This window comes from Nyctereutes procyonoides, unplaced genomic scaffold (genome assembly GCF_905146905.1).
Source record: "Nyctereutes procyonoides isolate TBG_1078 unplaced genomic scaffold, NYPRO_anot_genome, whole genome shotgun sequence".
Lineage (NCBI taxonomy): Eukaryota > Metazoa > Chordata > Mammalia > Carnivora > Canidae > Nyctereutes > Nyctereutes procyonoides.
In genome coordinates, this window is record NW_026575139.1 from 34150593 (window position 1) to 34177485 (window position 26893).

At 38.1% G+C, this 26893-nt stretch overlaps 1 protein-coding gene across 1 annotated transcript in view; it reads right to left on the minus strand.

Annotated features, from left to right (window-relative positions):
* SYNE2 (spectrin repeat containing nuclear envelope protein 2) overlaps nucleotides 1–26893 on the minus strand; it is a 316861-nt gene that overhangs the window by 178883 nt on the left and 111085 nt on the right. Inside the window, 14 exon segments of the mRNA XM_055303886.1 lie at nucleotides 3082–3232; nucleotides 5160–5339; nucleotides 6810–7405; nucleotides 8207–8354; nucleotides 9664–9821; nucleotides 11332–11458; nucleotides 11673–11791; nucleotides 12640–12730; nucleotides 12876–13087; nucleotides 15622–15780; nucleotides 17216–17350; nucleotides 20172–20345; nucleotides 20649–20807; nucleotides 26524–26694. Of these exon segments, the coding sequence (XP_055159861.1) occupies nucleotides 3082–3232; nucleotides 5160–5339; nucleotides 6810–7405; nucleotides 8207–8354; nucleotides 9664–9821; nucleotides 11332–11458; nucleotides 11673–11791; nucleotides 12640–12730; nucleotides 12876–13087; nucleotides 15622–15780; nucleotides 17216–17350; nucleotides 20172–20345; nucleotides 20649–20807; nucleotides 26524–26694 (2580 nt within the window).

Sequence of the window (26893 nt, forward strand, 5' to 3'; positions counted from 1 at the left end):
CAATCCTACAGTAAATAAGGAAAACTGATAGGGCAGGGTTGGGGAATTTATTTCTTCTTTATTCATGACCCATCCTAATAACATTAAAACCCCTCCAATTACTTCTAAAATTCTCTAAGAACAAAATAACAACAACAAACTCTAAATCTTGGTTTTCTCACCAGTATAACAGGGTTAATACTATTTACCTTGCAGGGTTATGTGGAAATGAAATGATACAATAATATGTGAAGAACTTGCCATCCAATGACCATGCCCTCCATGCCAGAAACTATCATTATCATCATCAATACCATTTTTAGTAGTAGTAGTAGTAGTAGTACTTAAAACATCAAGGCCACATGATAGTCTTATTTGCAAATCAAACCAATTTTTCTAGCCTCAGGATTTTCCAGTTTCTGGAACAAATCATTTATTAGAGTGGAGGGAGTATAGTTTGGTCAGTGAAGAAAGAAGGAAATTAGTAAATTTTTAAAGTGCTGCCATTGGTATTAAGAATTTTCCATATTTAATATTATATCCTTAGGCTAGATTCCTAGAAGTGAAATACTTGGTCAAATGGTAGACAGATTTTCATGGGTCTTCAATAATATTGTCAAAGTGTTTTCCAAAAGGATAACATCAATCCACTCTTTCAGTAGCAATATAGAGTACACATCTCGCTATCAAAAGGCAAACAAAGTATTTTTGAGTAATTCTGCTATCCTTTGATTACTCATGAGGTTGAACTATGTCTCTCTCCCTCTCTATTTTTTAACAATTGCCAATTTATTCCCTATGTACAAATATCTGTTTGGATCTCAGTGGTTTACTCACTAATTTCAATGAGTTCTCTGTATATTATTGCAAACCTTACTCTATCATGTTTATGAAAATACTTTTCTACTCTACATCATTTTAAAAAGGATTTTATTTATTTGAGAGAGAGTACAAACAGGAGGGAGAGGCAGAGGGAGAGGGAGAAGCAGGCTCCCCACTGAGCAGGGAGCCAGCCACTGGGCTTAATCCCAGGACCCCAGGATCATGACCCGAGTAGAAAGCAGACACTTAACCGACTCAGCCACCCAGGCACCCCTACAGCATTATTTAAAGTAATAAAAAATTAAACTTTATCATACTAACTTCCATTTATGAAGGCATATTTAAGTGAACTATATTATAACTATATATTTTGAATAATGAGCTATTATACACAGGAATAATTTATGTAAAGTCCTCATTCTTTGATCTATCCATGGTTAAATTTATTGTTGATCTGTCCCCCTCTCCCTACACCAGCCTGTTTCCAGAACTGTGAGAAATAAATTTGTGGTGTTTATAAGTCACCCAGTCTATGGTATTTTTGTAATAGCAGCCTGAACAGACTAGGACAACAGCCATTGGAGAGCTAATGATGGCAGAGGGGTCAAGATCTGAACCAAAATTCTCATTAGGGAGACTCACCCAAGAGGCAGGCCATCTGCCTCATGGTGATGAAGTAAGTTTTACTAATCAGATAAATAACTTATCCAGAAAGTACAGTTCACAGTTAATGGGGTTACAGGGTAGAAGGAGGAGTGCTCAAGCACCTGAGGAGAGGTGAGTGCATAGAGCCACACACAGGGTGCATCATCATGACCAACACGCAGTTAGATGCTGATTAAGTCCTGGGCACTTTACAGATGCTACTTGAGCTAATCAGGAAAGGAATGGCTTCCTACTGGTGACGGGATCCCATTTAACTGGACAAAGGCAGGATTTCAGGACTGAGGATTAGCACAAACAGAACAGCTACAGGTCAAGAGAGACTACCTATCTGGTCAGTATACAAGAGAGGGACTCTGGATCTGTAAAGAAGTCAGAGACTTTGATCCTGAAACAATAGTACAAGGTGGGTAACTGGCATCAGGAGCACAGCAGAAAAGCAGCTATGGAAACTGGGACACAAGGTTGAGGGGATCTTATAAGGCTGATCAGGTAGAACTTGCTGAGAATCAAAAGAACCCAGAGCTCTTCAAATCCACTGGAATAGGGACAGAATCTTCCAGATCCCGAGACCGCCAAACGTAGAAGCTACCTCTGCTGGACAGAAGCCGACAGGTTGCTTCTGAGCAACTCCATGTCACTGTCTGTTCCTGGTCTTGGTGGCCTTCCTCATTTCAGTCTCATAAAAAGAACAGTGAGATAGTCACATATCATACAACTGGTATCCAAACAGGGTCCCTTGTGATTGGTCAGTTCCAGGAAACTGAGTCTGAGAAAGTAGGTCTCAGACACAGGCTATTCTTCACCTATAGCTCTGGCCATATGTCCCCCACCGTGAATGTTACTGCAGCTTCAGGGATAAGAGCTCTAGATAAAGACTAAATTGTCTATAAGAATCTGGTTGATTCTCATTCTCTCTCTCTCTCTCTCTCTCTCTCTCTCTCAGAAACTGGGAAGTTCAATGAAAATGTTTCCTTATAATCAGGTATATCAAATAGATTATATTTCACACATGCTACTGACCCTTTAACAGCACTTTAGCATAGGACTCATAAAACCAGCAGGAAAAGCAACTTTCTGGTGTACAGTAATACAGTGTAGTCATAGTATTCTTCAACTATTCCATTCTTCTGCCACCCTGGTTGATAATCACCTAAATCATAGAAAATAATGACACCTAGTGTCCAAAAGTGTCACTCTTCTTAAACTATGTTGTGATTGGTGAGGCTATGAAAATAGATGGAGCATCATGGATGTAAACTCACACATCTTTACAGAAAGCAAATAAATAAAAATGTAATTATTCCTTTGTCTGCTAATAACAGAGGGGTTTTCCCACTACCTTCATTCTCTCAAGCCTAAAATGAAGCAGCAGGGGTGACCCCAGACTCCAGTAGAACCATACCACTAGTATCAAAAACCAAACAATAAGCAACCCAGCATCCACTTGGGGACTGAATTTTTGCAAGCCCTAGTAATAAATTCAATAAGGTCTTAGATATCTAAGAACACAGAGTCACTGTTCTTTTAAGCCAATTTTCAAAAATGACTCCATTTATAATATCCTCTTTATTGTTGAGGCCACTGTGTAAAGTTTCCTTTGGAATCTGGACTCACCTCTGCTATCCTTTTCTTCAGGTTCTCTTTTCCCATGTAGGAAGCCTGAAGGGAGATGATACTCTCTTCTTTTTGAATCAAAGCAGTCAAGACACTTTTAAAATTCTGATATTGTTTTAAAAGCTCCAAAACTCTTTCACATTGGTCAAGGCTATAGAAAAAAAAGAAAGTAAAACAGGTAAATCTCTAAAAATAATAAAACTATTCTCTCTCTCTTTGTAAGTATCCTATAACAATGACTAATATGTTATAGAGGGATTTTTCCTCTTGTCAGGGTTTAGCATATTGCTTTACCAATGTAAAGGAAGAATGATGGCATATATAGTTATCTGGCACACAGATGGTATAATCGCTGGATTGTGATTTTCACCAGATTAATAGTTAAAAAAAATCGCCAGATGTAAGATCTAGAAAGAAACATTTCCATTTCAGCAATAACCAAATAACCTTGGAAAACAGTGCCTCCCTAGCACTATTCTTGGAGATTGTCTCAATAACTAATTCAGCAAGTCACAGTTTATGTATATTTAACTCATTCTAGATTTAGTTTGTTTATTTATTTATTTATTTATTTAGATTTAGCCCTTTTTAAAAAGTAAAGTAATACAGATAATTTGGCAGTTAGGATACCTGATTTCTACTTACAGTTGGGCACTAATCAGTCCTGTGAGCTTACAAAAGTTATTTTAGCCTCTTTGGACCTCAATTTCTTTCCTCTATAAAATCTAAGGATAGACTATATCGAATATCACAGACAGGCTTTCTCTTGACTACTATATACTCAGCTTCCAGTAGAAAACAGGAGGTACACTCAGAGTTCTGTGTAAAAGGACCACTGGTGTGAACAGGGTTAAGGAAAACTTCCAGGGAATGGAGGCACTGACACAGAGGAAAAACAGATACACCACTCAGCCTCAGGGGAAAGGAGGAAAGTATCATGAGCCAGAGAGGAAGGTGCCAGTAGGAGCTACCAGAACCACCTGCTGCAAAGGGAAGGGGTTAAGACCATCCTGACCTCTCTCACTCTGTCCTCAAACCTCCTATTAGTACCTCACACTTCCTATCCCAACTGGACCCCTTGGCCTGGCTGGTGCAGCATGTTAGGGATCAGCCTTCCTGACCACTTCTCTGTCCAGGCAACAGCAAGGGAAAGGAGGCATGGATGGAGAACATTCAACAGAATCACCAACCAGGATTGACAGGCATTGGCTGCCACATAATTAAGAAAAACTCTTGAGCCTGCTCAGCAGAGAAGATAGTGGCAACTGACAAGCAACATTGCTATTCAAGTGGGGTGTATAAGGCCCCCACCCCCAAAGATGTCCATATCTTATCCCTGGATCCTGCAACTATCCCCTTACATGGCAAAAGATACTTTGCTGGAGCAATTAAGTTAAGGGTCTTAAAATAGGGACATTACCAGGAATTATCTGCATGGGTGCAATATCATCACAAGGGTCCTTATAAGGCGGAGACAGGAGGGTCAGGGTGACAACAGAAGCAGAGACAGAGATAGAGAGAAAGCCGAAATAAGATTTGAATATGTCTCATGGTTGGCTTTCAAGATGGAGGAAGGAGACATACACCAAGGAAAGCGGTGGGAGCTCTCTAGAAGGCAAGGAAACAGGTTCTGTCCTGGAGCCTCCGAGAAAGGAAGGCAGCTTGATTTCAGAATCTCCAACCTCCAGTCTGTCAGATAAATCTGTGTTGTTTTCAGCCATTAAACTTCTGGTAATTAGTTACAGAATAGCAATAGAAAACTAATACAGGGGAGGCATAATAATTATAAACACACTGTGTATTTGTTATCCTCTTGGATAACCTACCTCTTAAACTCACTGGGCTATAATCTAGGATTCCAGATCTTGCTCAGACATTGGCCCAGCGAGCTTCCAGTATGAAACTCTCACATTTGCCCCTCCTGTAGATCTATGGGTATGTGTTTTTGACATATTTTAAAAAACTAATTGTTGTTGGCAAATTGAATTTAAATAAAATATTAAAAAATAAAATAAAATTGAAAAAGTTAATTGTGCTATAAGCAACTTTTCAGATTTGGGAGGGATCTTTCTCCTTACCATTCAGTGACTGAAGTTTTTGTACTCTCCCACAAATGCACTGTATTTTGGAACTGCTGATTCAGAGATTTTTCTCTGCCATCTTTGAATTGTGGAAGAGAATTAACCATTTCTTGCAAGCATTTCTTCTCTTCTTCATATTCATCTAGATCCTTATCCAATTTCATTAGTGATTTTTTCCTTGATTATGAAAGAAAGAAGTTTGAAAGCCAATGATTAGCCAATCTGACTCAACATAAGTATGGGTAATTTAGGGGAGCACATTAACTTTAATTTGCCTTCAAATTATTATATCAAAATAACACTCTCCTGATCCTTTTTCATACCTCTTCCTCTCACCAATGACCTTCTCTCTTCCCTGCCTCTCCTCAGACATGCCAGGCCCATTCCCACACCTGGCCTTGGTACCTAACCCTCCTTCAACCTGGAAGGCTCTCCCTCCTGGTCATCACCTGGCTAGCTCTCTCAGCCCATCTGACTCAAAGATTATTTTCTCAGTAAAACTATCCTGATGACTCTTTTGGAATTACAATCTCCTCCCCCCTCCTTGCTTAATTTTTCTTCATAGCTTTTATCACCATCAAACATTGAGTACCTTACTCTTTTATAGATAAGAAGTTCTACCAGGAACAAGAGTTTTTGTCTATTTTGTTAACTGCTATATCTCCAGTACCTAAAATAATACCTGGCGCGCAAAACGTATTTATGGTATTAACAACTAAATTAAAAATTAAAGCAATTTATTGTTCAAGATACAGATTTTCATGTATAAATTAACATGTAATTTATTCATTTATTATTTATAAATATATAACAAAAATTTATTAAAAATAAATTAATGACTTAGTCATTAGTTCCACACCTCACTAAGAACTGGGCACATTTCAATTGCAGAGGGCACAGAGCAATTTCAGAGGAAAGAGCTTCAAGAGAGCATTGAGTCTCAGGGACTTGGTAGGCAGATGAGACAACAGAGGAATGATTTAGACAGGGGAGGAGAGTACACAAAAGTAACTTGCTAACATTGCCACTTGTAGGACCTAGAGGCTCACTCTGAACACCAGAATTAAAATCACAGTACTCATACAGAATGCTGCCCACCTCAGTTTATTGCAATTCTGCTCGTTCTCTAGAATCAGTACTAACCTTGGCTAACTCTCAAATTCAATCCTATGCCTTCCCACCAAGTCCTCATCCCAGTCCTTCTGGGAGGAGAGGAGGAAACCAGATAATTCAGGAAGAAATAGGCCAGGGTATGGCATGCATATATCCCACCACTTCCTTCTTTATTATCCAGTGTGTGGAGTATTTTAGGCCTTCCCCCATCACAAGAACCCTGTAATAAGTAACAGCACTAAACGGGACTTTGAAGGAACTCAAGTACTTTACACACATCTTATTTACTCCACCTTGATCTGTGAAATGCACACTTCAAATAGAAAAAAATTATAAAACATTTTGTAAAGGCACACTATCAACAAAAAACAAAGCTTGTTTGAGGTCTACAGAAAAGAATGCTGAACCAGTACTGACTGGAGCAGGATAGAACAGAAGTAGAAAGACACAGGAAGTATTTCTCTCACCTAACGGATATTGAAAATACATTAAAGTATTACCCTGCATCGGGCCTTGGATAGAAATGAGACTCACCGTTGTTTCACAGCTGGAACGGTGGGATCCTTAAGACTGATCTTACTGATTTGATTGTACACATCTTGAATATTTCTCAGGAGTTCATTATTTTTTAAAATACAAGTCTCTAGTAATTTGTTTTCTTCAGTGAGCTCTTCCTGCACACCATAGCCACGTGTCTCAAATAACTTCCTGGACAAAGCATCAAGAAGTTTATCACAGGTGTCATCACCTCGTTCAGCATCTTTAAAGCTTATGCCGAGCATCTTCAAACGTTCATCCAAATGTCTGGCCTGGTCCTTCATCAGATTAATTTCTCCTTTTTTATTTTCTACTGTCAAAGTGTCTTCTGGTACCACCTGTGTATCTGAGGCTGAAAGCTCAAAAGACAGCTCAGCTGTTCTCAGAGAAGCCAGAAACTCCTCCAGAGCTTTGAGGGCATCTTTATTCCTCTGTACCTTGTGGTTTGCTTCTTCCAGTTGTGTTCTGTGTTTCAGCATAATATTCTGGGTTGCATGTACATCAACTGGGTATAAGTCCTTTAATGCAAAGTCGCCAGACTGTTCCACATTGTTACATATTTCAACTTGTTTGGCAATGGAATCTTGAATATTCTAAAATAAAGTAAGAAATGCTGAAAAAACTGAGGCAAAATAAAAGACTGCTCATCAGAAATGAACCTAAACTTAAAATGACCAGGTGGCATCTAGAAAACTGCTTCTCGGTTTTACCAAGGCTGACAGTTTCAATGGAAGGAAACATTTTAATTACAATGATCAGATGGCCCAGCTATTTCATTATCTGATAACTTTCTTGATGTTTCAATCCCCAAAAGAAAACAGGTATATAAATCTGCTTCAGTGAAAATAGGTATTAAATTGCTGAGACATCTGTTTATAACCTGAGAAATAAACCAATTTTTTTTTATTTAAAATGAGACTTGAAGGTGGGGGGATTGGGTTTATTGGGTGATGGGCATTAAGGAGGGCACTTGATGTAAAGAGCAGTGGGTATTATATGCAACTGATAAATTACTAAGTTCTACTACTGAAACTAACAATATAGTATATGTTAACTAAATTGAATTCAAAAATGTTAAAAATTAAAAACTTTCAAAACAGTGAGAGTAGGATTAAGTAAACTGTTGAATATACATGAGTCTAGAACAATATTTAGGATTTCAGTCATTGGGGAAGACATTCATAAGCAAACCTTCATTTTGAATTCAAGGAAAATACCTAATTACTTACCCCAACTTTCAAATTTGCAAGGAATTGAAAGTTGAGAAAGAAGTCTAAATTATTGAAGACTTTTCTGCCATTGCTTATAGTTCAATTATATACTATTGAGGTATAATTAGAAATCTCTGAAGAACTGAATTATTCTATGAATACACTGGAAGAACTTATATTTACCCTCAGGTTTTGATAAATGCCATCAGCATCAATGAGATGAAATTCTTGAATGACTAGTTCATGGAGGAGCAGGTCTGAGCCACAGAGTAGAAGTGATTCCTTCTCCACAGGTAACACAATCTTTAGTGCAGTTTCCAAAGATTCCATTCTGGGCAAAAAATAAACCAACATTATGGAAAAAGAAAACATAAAGATATTTCATAGAACATATTAATGCCACGATTTAATTAAGAACAGAAAATAATTACCCAATAATAATACATACAATGATATGTACAGATCATCACACTAAAACCCAAACCCAGCAAAATAAAAACAGAACAAAACAACCTCAAAAAGCAAACCCAGCAATCCAAAATACCAAAGAATAAGTTGTTTGCTATTTCCAAATATTGCTTTTATTTTTTTAAGATTTTATTTATTTATTCATGCGAGACACACAGAGAGAGGCAGAGACATAGGCAAAGACAGAAGCAGACTCCCTATGGGGAGCCCGATGTGGGACTTCATCTCAGGATCCTGGGATCACAACCTGACCTGAAGGCAGATGCTCAACCACTGAGCCACTCATTCTTAATAGCTTAATATATACCACACTGAATGGAAAATTGTTGTAAAATATACTGAGCCTTACTCTACTTTTTTTCTTAACTTTTTTTTAAAGATTTACTTTTTTTTAGATAGAGAAAAAGAGAGAAAACAAGTGGGGGAGGGACCGAGGGAGAGAATCCTTCAAGTAGACTCTGCTGAGTGTGAAGTCCAACACAGGGCTTGCTCCCACAACTCATGAGACCATGACCTGAGCCGAAACCAAGAGTCACATGCTCAACCAATTGAGCCACCCAGGCAGCACCCACCCCTACCTTTTGAGATAAATACTGAATGTAATTTAACTTTGCCTTTGATGACAAAGAAATGTTATTACAAATATTAATTATTTCATTAGTGAAAATAGAATTCAAAGAAATAGGTTCTACTGATAATAAATTGAAATACATGACCTTGGACAAATAACATATAGACTGAGCCTCCATTTCCTCGTATGCAAAATGAGGATATGTCTTGAGGAAACCCATCCTATGTACAGGGAGGGGATAAGAACAGAACTCTTGCTTTGGAAATGGGAAAATCAAGACCCAGAGAAGTTATGTGACATGGCTAAATTCATGCCCAAGGGCAGATGGGGGTGGTGGGAGGGTGGGAGGCAGGAAGGGCAGAGTATGGCCTTTGGAACTCAACAGAGTAAGTTCCACCAAAATCTCTGGCAGTGGGGTGGCTTGGTTATATTGTTTAACCTGAGTATCAGTTTCCTCATCAGTAAAATAACAATCATGGTAGCCTCTCTCACCAGGGTTGTGACAACTAAATATAATAGCATACTTAGTATAGTACTAGCCTGGCTTAAAATACCATTAAAAATTCAATAATTTCATGGTTAATAGATCTCAGAATTATACCTGGTATTAAGAGTCATCTGAAACTCTCTTTCTTTTTCCTTTAATTTGTCTCTCATGTTACTTATAAAAGGCTTCTTTACATCACTGTCAAGCTCTTCTAACTTCAATGAAGTGATTTCAAACTCTTTCCAGCAAGCATCAATTTCATTTTTTAAAACCTAGGTGAAACACATTAATCTATCAACTAGTGGGTTAACAGGCACAATTATTCTGTTCTTACAAAATGAGGCATTTGCCAACTATTTTGCCAACTATTAACAGAGTTTTATATGAAAATATATTAAAATTATTTTTATATCTAATTAAATTAATTGAATTTAATTTTAAATAAATTTTAAAAATATTTTTCAACCATCTAAAAATGAAATATCCTTCAGGGAACAATGATCTTAACTACTCTCAGTAGTCCCATTCAATGAAGTCAAGGAATCCAAACTCCCTTCCCAAAAGTAGGTACACAGAATACAATTCAGAAAGATACATGTAAGAACAAATATTCTAGTTCTTCTAGATAATAAATCTTTGTTTCTCCCTAACTGAAAAACAAAACTAGAGTGAACCAAAACGTTTCTATCACATAAGAAGTGAATGGAATTAAATTATGATTTATAATTAAACACCTAAAAATTCAATATTCTAGCTCCTTATCTTTTTGATGGTGATTTTTTGTTTTTAAAGGCACTGCTACAGAATTTACTGAGTGCTGATCATTATAATTTGTTCTTCACCTTTCCCAGGGATTATCATAGCTTTTATAACCAACTCATTATTCAGTTACTGGAGTAAGGTCTCAAGACAGTTTCTTAATTGTGATGAAAATGTGCTAAATCCATCATTTGAGCAACACAGATTTTAACATATTAATTCTGCTTACTCAGATGGAAAATAGAGAGGAGTCAGATGGTAGAGTGTGATTCCAGAACTGGCACTATAAAGGAAAGATAACTATAAAATATGGGAGGGCACTATAGGCTCTTCCATGGCCCTTTTCTCCACCTCATGGATTTTCTATGAGGGTTCATTCTAATGCTCTTCCAAGCATACAACAGTGCTGCACTGCACAGATTGCCTTCAAAATAAGGAAGATATTTATTTGTAGGGCTTACAACTAACACTAGACAATTTTTTCAGTAGCTCCTGAACCAAATGGCTCTCCACAAGATTATCCATTGCTCAGAATAAAAAATCCCGCCCCCGCTGGCCCCTTCCTCATCATCCCAACATTAGATAGACAATATTGACAACTTAGGATGATAAGAAATAAATATTCAGAGTCACTGGTTTTTTCATGTATTATTAATTTTAGAGCAACACAGTTGGACTACTGGTTGAAATTGCCTTTGAACACATTGTTTTGAAAAATTCTTTTGTAACCCTCATTCTCATCCTAAACATAATCCAAAACTCTGCAAGCCACAGTATCTTGAGCACCAAATCAGAGCATGAGCAATAAATAAGGATCCCAAAACAAAGTCCTTCCCACGGTTGACACCTGAATGCAAATCATTCTCTGAAACAGAATGACATTAGAAATGCAATCCAACAAAGAGAATTCTTTGGAAACATCTAGCATATGTGACCTCAACAAAAACAGTGAAGTCTATACTCATGGTGAGATTATTTTCTAATAAAAGATAAAACTTCTCTAACAGTATTTTCAGTAATTACCCGTAGATCTGTCAGTTTATCCTGCAGACAAGCACTACTCCTTTCCTTGTCACTGGAGAAATCAGAAATTATTCTGAATTTGTTCTTTTCTAGGTACAGCTCAAGATTTTCTCTGTGCATATCATGCCTAGAAAAAAATTAAATGCAATGTCACTTATTTTTAACAGTAAGACAAAACATGTTTTTAATTACTATCAATTATACAAGAGGGAATTTCTGCTTAAGTTACTGGACCATGTGCTAAGATTATGACTAATGGGTTATAAATTTATATGAAAGTGTAACATGTTTGCATTAATGGAAGATTTTTGGTGGATTTTCCAGTTACATAAAGGGGTTACCTCTCTTGTAAACTACTGACAGCTGCATTGTGATCCTTTTCACACTCCTTCATAAAGTTTTCTTCCGGTTGAGGCTTTAACTTGGATTCCAGGCTAAAATTTTTAATCGAATCCATTGCCTAAGTAAATATGCAAAACAGTAAACATAATATCTTCAATATACTTAAGTATCTGGAAAAGATAAATACTTTATAAGATAAAGGTATGCCACTAATTCTTTATACCCCAAACCAGGAGATAGTACGATTTACTTGAGGCTTCTCAGCTCTAAGAGAGGCCTTCCCCTGGGACAAAGGAGATTTATGACACTGAGTCTCACCTTCTAACTGGTATGTCAGCACAGAAAAGGTGTTCTCCCAACCCCTAAATACTGTCTCTGCCAGAGACGAAAGCAGACAGAAGCCTAGCATGCAGAAGCAGACCTCTGAAGTCAAAAACACCTTATTCTCTCCCCATAGCCTCTGACTGGCAGTCTAGTCCACAGTCCATGCCCTCTTACTGAAAATTCAAGAATTCAGAAAATTCAATTCCCAAGAGAAGTAAAGGACATTATACTGAGAAAAACACAAATGATAAATGAACTAGTTCATCTCAATGAAGCTGAGGCATCTGTACAGATTAAACTCCAATCTTGTACCCTCAATAGGAATGTGCACAACGTGTATTCATAATAGCTACAAATGGTCTCTTTCTGAAAGAACTGTTTGTATCCTCAGAGGAAGATAAAGTGACACTCACTATATATATATATATATATATATATATATATATATATATATATCGTTACATATATATATATCGTTATATTGTAATTATTGGGGGGAAAATCCCATTTTTAAATGGGAATTCTCAGCTAATAAAAATATTCAGATAATTAACACCAACAATTAATGAGAAGTGGATTACAGTACGCTTGGCCTTTTTTCATTAGGTTTGTTTCTAAAATACATTATTCCACATTTAACACCTTTTCAGTTGATGGCTGATTCTCTGATTTTACAGATGGCACCTCACTGTGGGAATCCCTTCCTCCATTCTCAGATGGGTTCGTGGTCTCCCTAAGGAGGAATCAAAATTGCATATTAAAATAGAGGAAGAAAAATAAAGACCAAAAGAGAAAAAATAATACTCCTTTCATTTGATTTTGCAGAAAGCTTTATCTTGTTTTTCCCTAATGTGTAGTTATTCTTACGAAGCACTGACTTGTTTTTTGACGTGCCTCCCATCGTGGGTTGCAGTGTCATATGAATCTCAGAAGCACATTTCCTAAGTCTTTCTATCTTTTGTTCATAATCCTTGAGTGCTCTCCTCACTTCTTGTTGACTCTTCTGTGAAGTCAGCTCTTCACATAGCTCCCGCAGGACATCCATGTGGTGATCTAGCTGGTACAGACTGGCTTCCTCAGAAAAGCAGGCCTGATTGAGGAAATAAAGCAGGAAATGTGTTTCGAATGAGTTTACATGATTAGTCCATAAGGATTAGAAACTAACAGATGTGTTTTACTAACACACACATTCTTTTTATAGGCCATCCACACTGTGCCTGCTGTAGTAATGGGCACTTGGAGAACCAAAGATGAGGAAGTCAGCCCAAAAGGGATTCAGCACAGTCTAGTAATGTGCTCAATGAAACCAGAATATGTCACCCCAAAATATGCCTCTTTTTTTTAAGTGATCTCTCTGCCCAAAGTGGGGCTCAAACTCATGACCTCAAGATCAAGAGTCTCGTGCTCTATGGACTGAACCAATCAGACGGCCCCCCAAATACACCTTTTTGAACGTGAAAATTATTTTGAGCTGAAGGCAATTAAGAAGCAGTGAAGACAGAAAAAGCTGCCTGCTTTCTGCCTAGTGGTGGGAAATAAAATCTTTTTATTAGAGGTAGACTCTCATCGGCCCAAAGATAGTACCAGACAAATCTGCAAGCAAATCTTGTTAAACTAACCCTTAACTTTGTCTTGTCAGTTCTTCACAAATGTATGGCCTCTTTGTCTAAAAGGTCTAAAAAATTCTTTGGATCTGCATTCTCTTGTGAAGGCTCCTGTGTGCATGCCACAATTCAATAAAATATGTATGCTTTTCTCCTGTCCATCTGCCTTTGTCAGTTTCATTTCCAGGGACCCTAGTAGGTAGAGAAAACTTTTTCCTCCCTGACAGTAGTCACACATACTGTGCAACAAGTGTCATGACAGAGTCACTGCCTACCTAAAGGAATCAGAAAAAACCTACCTCACATGTGGGAACATGTGATGCAGAAAAGGAGAGAGATGCAGAAAGAACAAGTATGAGTCCTCCAAGTGAAAGGAGAGAGAGGTCATTCCTACCAGCAGGAACAGCCAAGTTTTTTACTCTTGGCTCCAGACATTCTGAAAGAACAGCAATCCAGTGTGGCTGGAGGGCATGGCACAGAAGGATTGCTGAAGGCATGTCCTGCAGCCAGACTGCCAGGACCTGCATGGCTTCTAAGGAGCCTGGAGATGTTCTGAGAGTGAGGGTTAGCGAGTGACATAGGATTTGCAGTTCAGAGGGGTCTCTCTCATGATGGGTCTGGAAGATGATGCAGCCATCATCACATGGGAGAATAACCCAGGTTGAGGGCATGATAACAGTGGTGGAAAGGAAGGAAATGAAGCAAGTGTTCTGAAGAGTAACCAATGAGGCCTGGCAACCAACTCTGTCACAGATAAGCGGGAAGGAAAGGGCACCGGGAAGAAGTGAGTTTGCAGGCACACTGACCTTCATGACCAACAGACACAAGAGGAAGCAAAGTTTGAGAGGAGATATTATTGGCTGGTTTTGAACATGCTGAATGGGAGGTCTCTGAGGAACACCAATGACATCTACTCAGAACCTAGATCTCAGAGGAAAAGACTCAGCGGGAGATAGAGATTTGGGCACTATCATTATAGAGAGGGTTTCATCATTAAAACTTCGGGGGGAGGGGGGTGTGTGCCTGGGTGGCTCAGTTGGTTAAACATCTGTCTTTGGCTCAGGTCATGATCCCGGGGTCCTGGGATAGAGTCCCACATCAGGTTCCCTCCTCAGCAGGGAGTGTGCTCTTCCCTCTGCCTTCCCCCCCCCCGCCCCACTTGTGCACTTGCTCTTTCACTCTCTCACTCGCTCTCTCTCTCAAATAAATTAATAAAATCTTAAAAAAAAACCACACACCCAGAGCATAAAAACCCCTAGAGCAAGCATGAAACCAGCCAAAAATGGAAATTCTCAAAACAAAAACACTAAGATAACACAATGAAAACAGAGAGAAATTTGTAGGGTGCCTGGCTGGCTCAGTTGGTAGAGCATGTGACTCTTGATCTCAGGGTCGTGAGTTTGAGCCCCATGTTGGGTGTAGAGATTACTTGAAAAAATAGAGAAATTTGTGAAGGACACTAAAAAGAAGATTCTCCCTTCCCCCAAAAAATAATAAAATAAGGAAAATCAAGAGAGATTGATATTGGGAAAGCCACAGCAGTAGAAAGTCTAAAAGAAAGAAGAGGGGTCAGTGCTATCAAATAAACAAAAGCAATCATATAGGGTGGAGGACAGAGAGAGATCATGGGATGTGCCCCAAGAGCTTATATCCTGATTTGCTATCTTTTCCAAAAGCAGCACTTCTAAGGACATTGTGTCCCCTCAAAATCAAACTGTGGGTACTTTAGCAACAGGTGCCATGTTTGTAACCAGAGTCTCAAGGACAGGGACCTTGAGAGATAGAGCAAGGAAAGTCATGAAATAGTAACTTGATGCTGAATTTTTCTCACTTCTTAAAAAGCAAGCAGCACAGGCTGTATGTAGTGAGAGCTCGAACCCCCTAAGGGATAGTTCCCAGGGGACGAGAGAGGGCTGAAGCAATTTTTAGAGTAAATTTTATCCGAGGCGAAAGACACACGCAACCATGTAAAACAAACTCCAAAATAATGACAGCATTTAAATGGAAACAGGTGGTTTACCTCATGTTCCTTGATGAGACCCTTGGTCCTCCCTCTGCGGATTAGTTTCTTTTCTTTATTTATTTGTTTTTCAAGTTTTGAAATATTGTCATTGAGTTTCTCCTTTTCAATGTCTATTTTCAGTTGTTGAATATACAAAGACATCTCTTGATGAAGAGACTGAAAAGAAAAGAAAAGAAAAGAAAAGAAAAGAAAAGAAAAGAAAAGATGCCCACAGAGGCACACGGTAACTATGGGCAAAGAATACATTGAAAAGATTTTCATCAAAAACCCAATAAAAATATTTGCAGTAACAAAAGATAGAAAGAAAATTTTAATGGCATTTTGGTTTGTCCTTGTGTCTTTGGGGAGGACGTTTTAAAATATACCAGATCCAGAAATGTATATTCTTTTTCTTTCTAACAACTAAAAATGTGTGTTAGCTATGAAAGACATGTTAAGAGAACAGAAAGCCAGCTGCAGACATAGAAAAAATGTATACAAAACACAGAGCTGAGAAATAGCACAGAAATGTATTTTGTCTCCAGGACAGGATTCTGAAGTAGGAAAAAAAGACAGTAACTGTGGAAATATGAATAAAGTATAAATGGAAGTAAATAATGTATCAATATTAGTCCATTAATTGTGACAAAGGTAATATATTAACGTAAGATGATGATAATCGGAGAAACTGGGCATGGGGTATACTGGAACTCCCTACACTATCTTTATAATAATTCTGTGAATCTAAAATTGCTCTAAAATTTAAAAGTTTTTTTAAATGTGTTTTAAGAACATCTTTAATAGTAGACATTCAATTATATTACCTTATTTTCTCCCTCCCTCTCTCCAGACACACACACTGAATATGAATCACTCTTTATTAAACACAATCTCTGTGGCAGGGGCCTTAGATAAATCCTTGCAATAATCATGCCAAGTAGTTGGGGTTATCCCCACTTTATCCGTGAACTTCCTAAAAGTTAAACAACTTACCCAGGGTCTAGCTGGGGGAACCTAGGTCTGTCTGCCACTAAGGCCCACGCCTACTTCACTAGGAAACTCTATGTGTGTGTTTGTGTGTGTGTGTGTGTGTGTGTGTGTGTGTGTTGATATGTTGTCTCAGTTGGGATCCAACTAGGGACCCAAGAAACACGAAATATTTAACTCAGAGTGAACTAAATGCAGAGAACTGATTATGCAAGAGATGAAAATGCAGAGAAGTCAGAGAGGGGACCATAAGGCAATCCAGAGAAGAGCACTGCCATGAGGCTGCTACTACTGCTGGGCTGGAGGCTTCGGAGGAGCCCAGACAGAAGGGTCATCAGAAACTGGAACCATGAAACCCACAGCCAGGGGAGATACAGCTGCCAGAGACACTGTCCCAGAGAAGGACTTTCACTTTGGACTCTCCCTTCTTCCCCACCAATCACTCTCTAATCTTTAAACCGTGGTGTCATTGGCTGAACATAGAAGCCAGCTGGTGCCTGGGAACCGCAGGATCAGTGTCGCTGTGATGCCAAGAACACAGGAGAACTGCCAGCCATGACTGGAGACAAACAACCCCAGGGGCAGATCTAGAAGCAGAACCTCCAATCCACGTGCATGTTCTTACCTCCCACTTGGCACAGGCACTTCTACTCTTTTCTTCCAAAGATAGCTTCACATCCTCGGTTACATTATTTTTCAGTTCTTCAACAGCTTTCAAATACTTGACCAGACTTTTAGAATTAAGAATTATTAGTGCTTCCTAAAAAAGAGAATACAAATGGAAACATGAAAGCCCCATTCCACTGCCACGTCCTCCAAGCTAATTTTGGTAGGCCTTTTATAGGCACAACTAGGAAAGGACTTTTTTTTTTTTTAAGATTTTATTTATTTATTCATGAGACACACAGAAAGAGACGCGCAGAGACACAGGCAGAGGGAGGAGCAGGCTCCATGCAGGGAGCCCAATGTGGGACTCGATCCCGGGACCACAGGATCACGACCTGAGCTAAAGGCAGACTCTCAATCACTGAGCCACCCAAGTGTCCTGGAAAGGACTTTTTGAAGACTATGAAGATTTAGGGGAGACTTTTTGTAAAGGAAGGTTGATATTCCTTTTGCAACTCTTTTCAATTATTTTGAAAAGAATTGCAAAATACTTATTATTCAAATGTAGTTAGGCATTTGAGGACCACATAGTCTTCCTTAGAATATTGAAAATGACTTTCATTACCCCTCTGATAAATAATTAAAAGGATTATTGTTCAGGGTAATGAGCCACTGGCACTGTTTCCTCTAAAATTCTTAAGTACTGGTGAGCGGAGGACCATACTTCATTAACAAAACAATATGAAGAATATGCTAGCAAGTATTAGACATTAGTGTTGCAATGAGACACAATTCATGGTAGGATTAATAGGAAAAGATTTAATCTTGTGCATATGCATTTTTATGCTGTAACAAGTCACCATTACCTTATCATCAACTTCAAAGTTTTGCCCAGGGCCAACCACACTAGCAGTCCTGCCCCAGAGAGAGAGCAGCAGTGGACAGAGATGTATCTGCTCCTTACCTCACACTTACCTGCTCTTATGGAGTATGACTGGCAATTACCTGCCAGAGACCTAGTTTACTTAACTAGCAAATGACAGAAAAAAGAATAGTTGGGGCTTATGAAAGAGGCAGAAAAACCTACAGGTAGCAGAAGACAGTTGTCATTCTAAGGAATAAGGCAATTAAGCAGAGTGGAAATTCGCTTGTGCCCTCCTAACATTAGGGGCCTACTACAGAAAAGGCACGATGCTGAGCCACAGACCCTCTTCAAAGGCCTCTGTGAGGATTGCTAGATTGATGACCTAGGGAGATACTCTCAGCCTATATGCTGGCAGGAGGCTCCTACTATTCCCATGTTCCTGGAGTCCCAGGGGTCTCAGGGCAGGACCTGGCAGGGCAGGGATCTTGCTTTGGTTGTGAAAATGGATCTACTTTACTAAATGCCAGCGATAAAAGGAGGGGGAAGCCCTGCCTCCAACTCTAAAAGTCAGGGGGTCAGGAGGAGGAAAACGGTGCCAGGCTGACACCTCTACCTCCCCTCTCTGGTAGAGAAGGGGCCTGGAGCCTCCATGGTTTCTCTGCCTTCTGCCTCTCCTAAGTTGACCATAGCAGCACCCTGACATCCAGCCTATTGATTATTTATGAGAACCATTGACTCTGTAAGGTCAGTTTAGCTCTCTCAGCAACCTGGGAATAGAGTAGTAAAAAAACAAAAAGGTAACTTGTCAAAGGTGGTGACTAGCAACATGCAAACAGCATAAATCAGGCTTGGAGGTCATGGGAAAAGCAGAGTTGAGATGGCTAATAACAGGTCCAGTCTGGTTCACAATCCAGAAAGCTACAAGAGGACTAAGGCCCAGAAAAGTGAAGGAGGCCACAACGAGAATAAAGAGGTTCCTTCTCTAAAGAGTCAGGGCGGTGCCCCCAGATGCCTAACTCATCTTATTTTTTAAGTTTTTAAAAAAGATTTTATTTATTTATTCATGAGAGACACACAGAGAGAGGCAGAGACAGGCAGAGGGAGAAGCAGGCTCCCTGCAGGACTCCATCCCAGGACCCCAGGATCACGACCTGAGCCAAAGGCAGATGCCTGACCACTCAGCCACCCAGGCATCCCACCTAACTCATTTTAAATATTCAGTAAGTATGGGAAATGTTGAATAAATTAATGAACGAAAGGACACATATCACTCTATCTCTCTGATGTGTCCAGTGGTAGAGACTTTGTCTTATTTTTACTTTATATACCCCCAAGCACCTCTCATGGTGTTAATTAATAGTGACTCTGGTTTGCACACATCTTCAGCTGCCTATCAAACCAGAAAAAAGCAACCTGAAACTGTCTCCATAGAGAACATCATTGGAACTTTATCTGTCCGTAGCATATATCCATCAAGAACTTCAATCAAAGCATTTTAACAATAAAAGTGTTATTTTACATTCAGAGAATTTTACCTATTCCAAGTCCCTTTATTTGTCTTATTTTCATTTAAAGTCTCACAACAAATTTAGCAGCTGGAATTATTATGCCCATTTTACTAATTTAAAAACCAAGAGAAATTAAATTCATGCTCAGTATGTTAGAATCAGCTATGCTCTTGACACTCTACCACTGAGTCTATTCAGTAGGTCCATGATAAAATTTAAATTGAAAAAATTCTTCATGGTTGCCTGGGTGACTCAGCAGTTGAGCATCTGCCTTCGGCTCAGGGTGTGATCCTGGAGTCCCAGGATCAAGTCCCACACTGGGCTCCCTGCATGGAGCCTGCTTCTCCTTCTGCCTGTTTCTTTGACTCTTTCTCTCTGCGTCTCTCATGAATAAATAAATAAAATCTTAAAAAAAGAAAAAGAAAAAAATTCTTCATGCTAATGTATATTTTTAATAATTCCTGGGAACAACATATAAAACTGGGAAAAATTTTAAAGTTACGATAATTTTGTGTATAATTACGGTGATGAAAATATCTTGATCCCCATTGAGATAGGTAGGTAGTAACAAATAGCCTACATTTGATGGTTGAGAGTCCCACCTTGTATTTTGAAATCAGTCCACTCCGGCTTTCTTTTTGTCCAAGTAATTGCTCAGCCCTTGTCATATATGATTCAAGTTCCTTCTGTGATTCCTCCACCCTCAGCCTGACATCCAAGTTTGGTGAAGCATCAGTTGAGTTTTTTAACACTGCAATTAATTTTACCATGTTGATCTGCAAAGACAAAAAAAAAAAATTCTCAACACCTGGCCCAACTTTTTAATAAGTCATAAAATAATAAATATATTCTTTTAGTAGTAACTCTCATTTTCCCGCTAGACATAGAATATCCTATTTATTATATTAATATTTCTAATATACTCTAAATTATTTAAAACACATATGTATAATACAAAAGTAATATTTTACAAAACATTTCCAACCTCCAGGGCAATCCCTCCCCCCACATCCCCCTCCTCCCACAGACCACTCAGTTTTAAAGACTAATTCACTAAATAGGAAATATTAAAAAGAGACCTGAACTTTCTCTTTAGCTTCTTGAATCTTTGTCTGAAGCCCAACTGTGAGAACATGTTGCAAGGACTCCTGGCTTGAAATATTTTGCACATCCATTTGTAAGGTATCTTCGGTTCTAGAGACTAGCTCTTCGTACATAGAGCCTTTGGCAATAAGATGCTATTAAAACAAAATGAGGCCATAGCAAATATTCTGAATATATGTTAAACATTACCCTTAATCTCATCAGGAAATCATAAGTTAATTATTCATCCAAAATGAGGTAAACTTGTACTTTCAAAATATTATTTTAAAAATTCATCTTGGAGGTACCTGGGTGCCTCAGTCAGTTAAGTGTCTGCCTTCAATTCACGTCATTATCTCAGTGTCTTGGATCTAGCCCTGCATCGGGCTACCTGATCAGTGGGGAGTCTGCTCTCCCTCTTCCTCTGCCCCTCCCCCTCACTCATGTTTTCTCTTTCTCACTCTCATATAAATAAATAAAAATCTTTTTAAAAATAATAAAATAAAAATTCATTTTGAAACTTTATATTAGTACAGATTCTGAGAAACATAGTCTTGCACAGATTATTCTTTATACAGTAAGTACTTCAATAAACTAAAGCCTAGAAGTAATTAATACAATGCCAATAGACAGAAAATAAGTTGAGAGGGTAGTAATAAACCTTAAAATGAAGTTGTTCTAGGTCAAATCAGTTGGAAGGAAATTCAATAAGTGTTACTGGAGAAAATGGCTATTGGAAAAGAAATCTTTTTGAACCATGCTTCTACAGCATACCTAAAATAAATTTCAGGGATCCCTGGGTGGCGCAGCGGTTTGGCGCCTGCCTTTGGCCCAGGGCACGATCCTGGAGACCCGGGATCGAATCCCACGTCGGGCTCCCGGTGCATGGAGCCTGCTTCTCCCTCTGCCTGTGTCTCTGCCTCTCTCTCTCTCTCTCTCTGTGTGTGTGTGTGACTATCATAAATTTAAAAAAAAAAAGTAGGAAACTACAAAACAGAAGAAATTATCCATGAAAACTGATCTACTCTCAGTTTTCATGGGTAGGAAGGGGGCTTTTTAGGGGTAAGAGTAGGAACATAAATATAAAAATTTTCTATGTAAAATAAACAACTTAAAGTCAACAACTTGGTAACAATACTTGCCACATAAATGAAAACGTGTCATGACTCAAAGAGCTTATAAATTCAATAAGAGAAGATCTAAGATCCCACAGAAAATTCAGAAAACACATGAACAGATAATTCACAGAAACAAATGGCTGATTAATACACAAAAAGATAGTTCAACTTTACATGCAATTAAATAACTACAAATTAAAATAATAACAAGGTGCCCCTTTGCAGTTATCAAATCAGCAAAAAGATTTTAATTACAATTTATTGTTGGTATGAGTATAATAAAATAGAAACTAGTACCTTTCCATTCTTGAGTTTTTTATTTGAGCTTTTGTTATTTTTATAATTAAAAAAAGAAAAAATTAAAATTATAAATGAATGTACTAATTGTAGAACATTTAAATGATGCACAGTTTTCTATGGATAAAAAAAGCATAAAATATGAAAAAGCAACTTTTAATTTATTTTTATTGATGCAAATTCAACTTGCCAACATATAGTACATCATTAGTTTCAGATGTAGTTTTCAATCATTCATCAGTTGTGTCTAACACCCATTGCTCATCTCATCGTGTGCCCTCCTTAATATCCATCACCCAGTAACCCCATACCCCCTCCTCCCCTTCAGCATTCCTCAGTTTGTTCCCCAGAGTTAAGAGTCCCTCATGGTTTGTGTTTTTCTCTGATTTTTCCGCATTCAGTCTCCTCCCCTTACCCTATGGTCCCTTGCACTATTTTTTATATTCGACATATCAGTGAAACCATATGATAATTGTCTTTCTCCAATTGACTTATTTCACTTAGCATAATACCCTTCAGCTTCATCCACATCAATGTAAATGGTAGGTATTCATCCTTTTTGATGGCTGAATAATATTCCATTGTGTGTGTGTGTGTGTGTGTGTGTGTGTTTGTTTGTTTTATCCATTCATCTGTCAAAAGACATCTCAGCTCCTTCCACAGTTTGGTTTTTGTGGACATTGCTACTATCAACATTGGGGTGCAGATGCCCCTTCATTTCACTTCCTCTGTATCTTTGGGATAAATACCCAGTAGTGCATTTGCTGGGTCATAGAGTAGCTCTATTTTTAACTTCTTGAGGAAACTCCACACTATTTTCCAGAGTGGCTGCACTAGCTTGCATTCCCACCAACACTGTAAGAGGGTTCCCCTTTCTCCACATCCTCACCAACACTTGTTGTTTCCTGTCTTGTTAATTTTAGCCATTCTAATTGGTGTAAAGTAGTATCTCATTGTGGTTTTGATTTGTATTTCCCTGATGACAGGTGATGTGGAGCATGTTTTCATGTGTCTGTTGGCCATTTGCATGTCTTCTTTGGAGAAATGTCTGTCCATGTCTTCTACCCATTTCTTGCTGGATTGTTTGTTTTTTGGGTATTGAGTTTGATAAGTTATTTATAGATTTTTGGATACTAGCCCTTTATCTGATATGTCATTTGCATATATTTTATCCCATTATATACATTGCCTTTTGGTCTTGTTGACTGTTTCCTTTACTGTGCAGAAGGTTTTTATCCAGATGAAGTCCCAACAGTTCATTTTTGCTTTTGTTTCCTTTGTCTTTAAAGACACGTCTTTCAAGAAGTTGCTGTGGCCAAGGTCAAAAAAAATTGCTGCCTATGTTCTCCTCTAGGATTTTTGATACATTCATATCTCACATTTAGGTCTTTGATCCATTTTGAGTTTATCTTTGTGTATGGATTTAAGAGAATGGTCTAGTTTCATTCTTCTGCATGTGGCTGTCCAGTTTTCCCAACACCATTTATTGAAGAGACTGTCTTTTTTCCACTGGATGTTCTTTCTTGCTTTGTCGAAGATGAGTTGATCATAAAGTTAAGGGTCCATTTCTGAGTTCTCTATTCTGTTCCATTGATCTATGTGTCTGTTTTGTGCCAGTACCATGATGTCTTGAGATCACAGCTTTGTAATATAGCTTGAAATCAGGCATTATGACGCCCCTGAGGAATAGCCAGGAATTGTCTGGATATTCGGGGTCTTTTCTGGTTCCATACAGATCTTAGGATTATTTGTTCTAACCCTGTGAAAAATGTCCATGGTATTTTGATAGGGATTGAGTTGAATGTGTAGATTGCTCTGGGTAGCATAGACATTTTAACAATAGTTCTTCCAATCCATGAGCATGGAATGAATGCTTTTCCATCTCTTTATGCTTTCCCCAATTTTTTCATAGGTGTTCTGTAGTTCTTTTTTTTAAAAAAAAGGTTTTATTATTTATTCATGAGAGACACCGAGAAAGAGAGGCAGAGACACAGGCAGAGGGAGAAGTAGGCTTGCTGCAAGGAGCCCAATGTGGGACTCAATCTCGGATCCTGGGATCATGCCCTGAGCCAAAGGCAGATGCTCAACTGCTGAGCCACCCAGGCATCCCTATGTAGATTTTAGAGTACAGATCCTTTGCCTCTTTGGCTAGGTTTATTCCTAGGTATCTTACAGGTTTTGGTGCAATTGTATATGGGATCGATTCCTTAATTTCTCTTTCTTCAGTCTCATTGTTAGTGTATAGAAATGCAACTGATTTCTGCATATTGATTTTGAATCCTGTCACATTGCTGAATTGCTATATGAGTTCTACCAACTTTGGGGTAGAGTCTTTTGGGTTTTCCACATATAGTAGCATGTAATCAAAAAGCAACCATTTTATGCTCAACATCACTCATCAGCAGGGAAATACAAATCAAAACTGTGATGAAATACCATGTCACAACTGTCAGAATGGCTAAAATTAACAACACAGAAGACAGCAGGCGTTGGTGAGGTGTGGAGAAAGGGTAACCCTGTTGCACTGTTGGTGGGAATGCAAACTGGTGCAGCCACTCTGGAAAATAGTATGGAAGTTCCACAAAAAGCTGAAAATAGAATTTCCCTATGATCCAGTAATTGCACTACTAGGTATTTACCCAAAGGATACAAAAATACACATTTGAAGGAGTACATGCACCCTGATATTTATAGTAGTATTATCAACAATAGTCAAACTATAGGGCGAGCCCAAATGCCCATCAATTGATGAATGGATAGAAAAGATGTGGTGTATATATATGTGCAGATGTAGATATATAATAGAATACTACTCAGTCATCAAAAAGAATGAAATTTTGCCATTTGCAACAATGTGGATGGAGCTAGAGTGTATTATAATAAGTGAAATAAGTCAATCAGAGAAAGACAAATGCATGATTATACTCATATGTGGACTTTCAGAAACAAAATGGATGACCATTTCAGAAGGGAAAAAAAGAGAGAGGACGGAAACATATCATGAAGACTCTTTACAGAGAACAAACACAACATTGATGGAAGAAGGTGGGTGGAGAATGGGCAAGATGGGTGATGGGTATTAGAGAGAGCACTTGTTACGATGAGCACTGGTGTTATATGTAAATGATGAACCACTGAACTCTACTCCTGAAACCAATATTGAACTGTATGTCAACTAACTAGAATTTAAATTTTTTTAAAAAGCAACTGTTTTAAAAACATTTAAAAAAAAATCATATCACCTGTACTGCTCAGCAATTTGCATTTCTTACTTCACCATGTATCTTGCTCTAATAAAGATCTACTTAATTCCTTGTTAATATAAGTATATTCCAGTATGTTTATATTTTCACTGTTTTTTTTTAATTTTCACTGTTCATAAGAGGGACCATTCTTTTTGTTTTGAAATATCTTTAAGATATTGAATTTCTCATTCCTCATTTCTTTCACTAAAATAAATTCCAGATACAGCAAATAAATAAATATAAAAATAGAAATAAATAAAAGCACTGGCAGATGGCTCAGTTAAGTTTATATAATATTTTCAAAGCAATAAAAATACCATTCTTATATACCATGAGAATGCAAAATACTATATATACACCTTTCAGAAGTTTGGACTTAAAAGAATTACATAAATATTCCTTTATTCCAGGAACTTTCCATCTTGTTGTAATTTATGACATGCCCCATAAGTTTTATAGCTGAGCTGGAACTCAGTAAAAACCTCAATTGTAACTTCTTTCCCAGGAGAACTGAATGATATTAAAACAGACTCTTGCCTCATTGCTTTTCAATGAGTCGGACTGCCAAAGAATAAAGACAGAAAGGTTTTAACAACATCCGTCACCCTCCCTAAATCAAGGAAGGAAGGAAAAGTAGCTTAATCAATGGGTGAGCTTTCAAAGCATAGATTGTATAATCCCTTATGCCCACATTGCACTGACCTATCTGACATATCCTTACTGCCCCTGGAAACAAGAGAATATTTTAATCTCCATTCTGTAGTGGGGAATATTAGTTCAAGAACTGAGACTCATAAGGTATTATTAATGGTCTCCTAATCTATCCTCAGTCTTCAAGCAAAATCTCAGCAAATGATCCAGGGATGACACTTCATGCAATTTTTAAACCTCTAAACAAAGAAAATCAAGCAGTAGTCCTACTACATTTTTTTATGATCTTATTTATTATTTATTTAGAAATAGAGAGTGTGCAGGGGGAGGGGCAGAGGGAGGGAGAATCTCAAGCAGACTTCCCACTGAGTGCAGAGCCTGACATGGGGCTCAATTCCAGGACTCTGAGATCATGATCTGAGACAAAATCAAGAGTCAGACACTCAACAGACTTTGCCACAGGTGCCTCCTATTACTATTTACTTTAAAATCTTGTATTTATCTTAATACATAAGTGTACAACTAAGAAATATGTCCTTTTAATACTTTTACACTCATACCTGCAAAGATTCTTCCACTGAGGCATCTATACCCTCTTGACGCCTCAGAATGTCCAAAAGAGATTTGGTTTCTGCCTCCCAGATTTCCATTTGTCCAATAAGTTTTTCAACCTCTTCAGCCACTTTGAGTTGCCCTGTGAATTCATTTTCTTTTTCACGTTCTTCCCCAGCCTGTTACAACATTCAAAATTATCACTAAGAAGATGGCAACAGTCACAGTATAAAATAATTTTCAGTTAAAAAAAAAAGTTAAATCTTTTTTCCTGAATATTGCCAATTCAACATAGTAACTTAAAACCTAGTTTTTGAACAATGATAATAGCACTTTATGATCATATTTATCACCTTAAAAAAAATAAAACATTTGTTC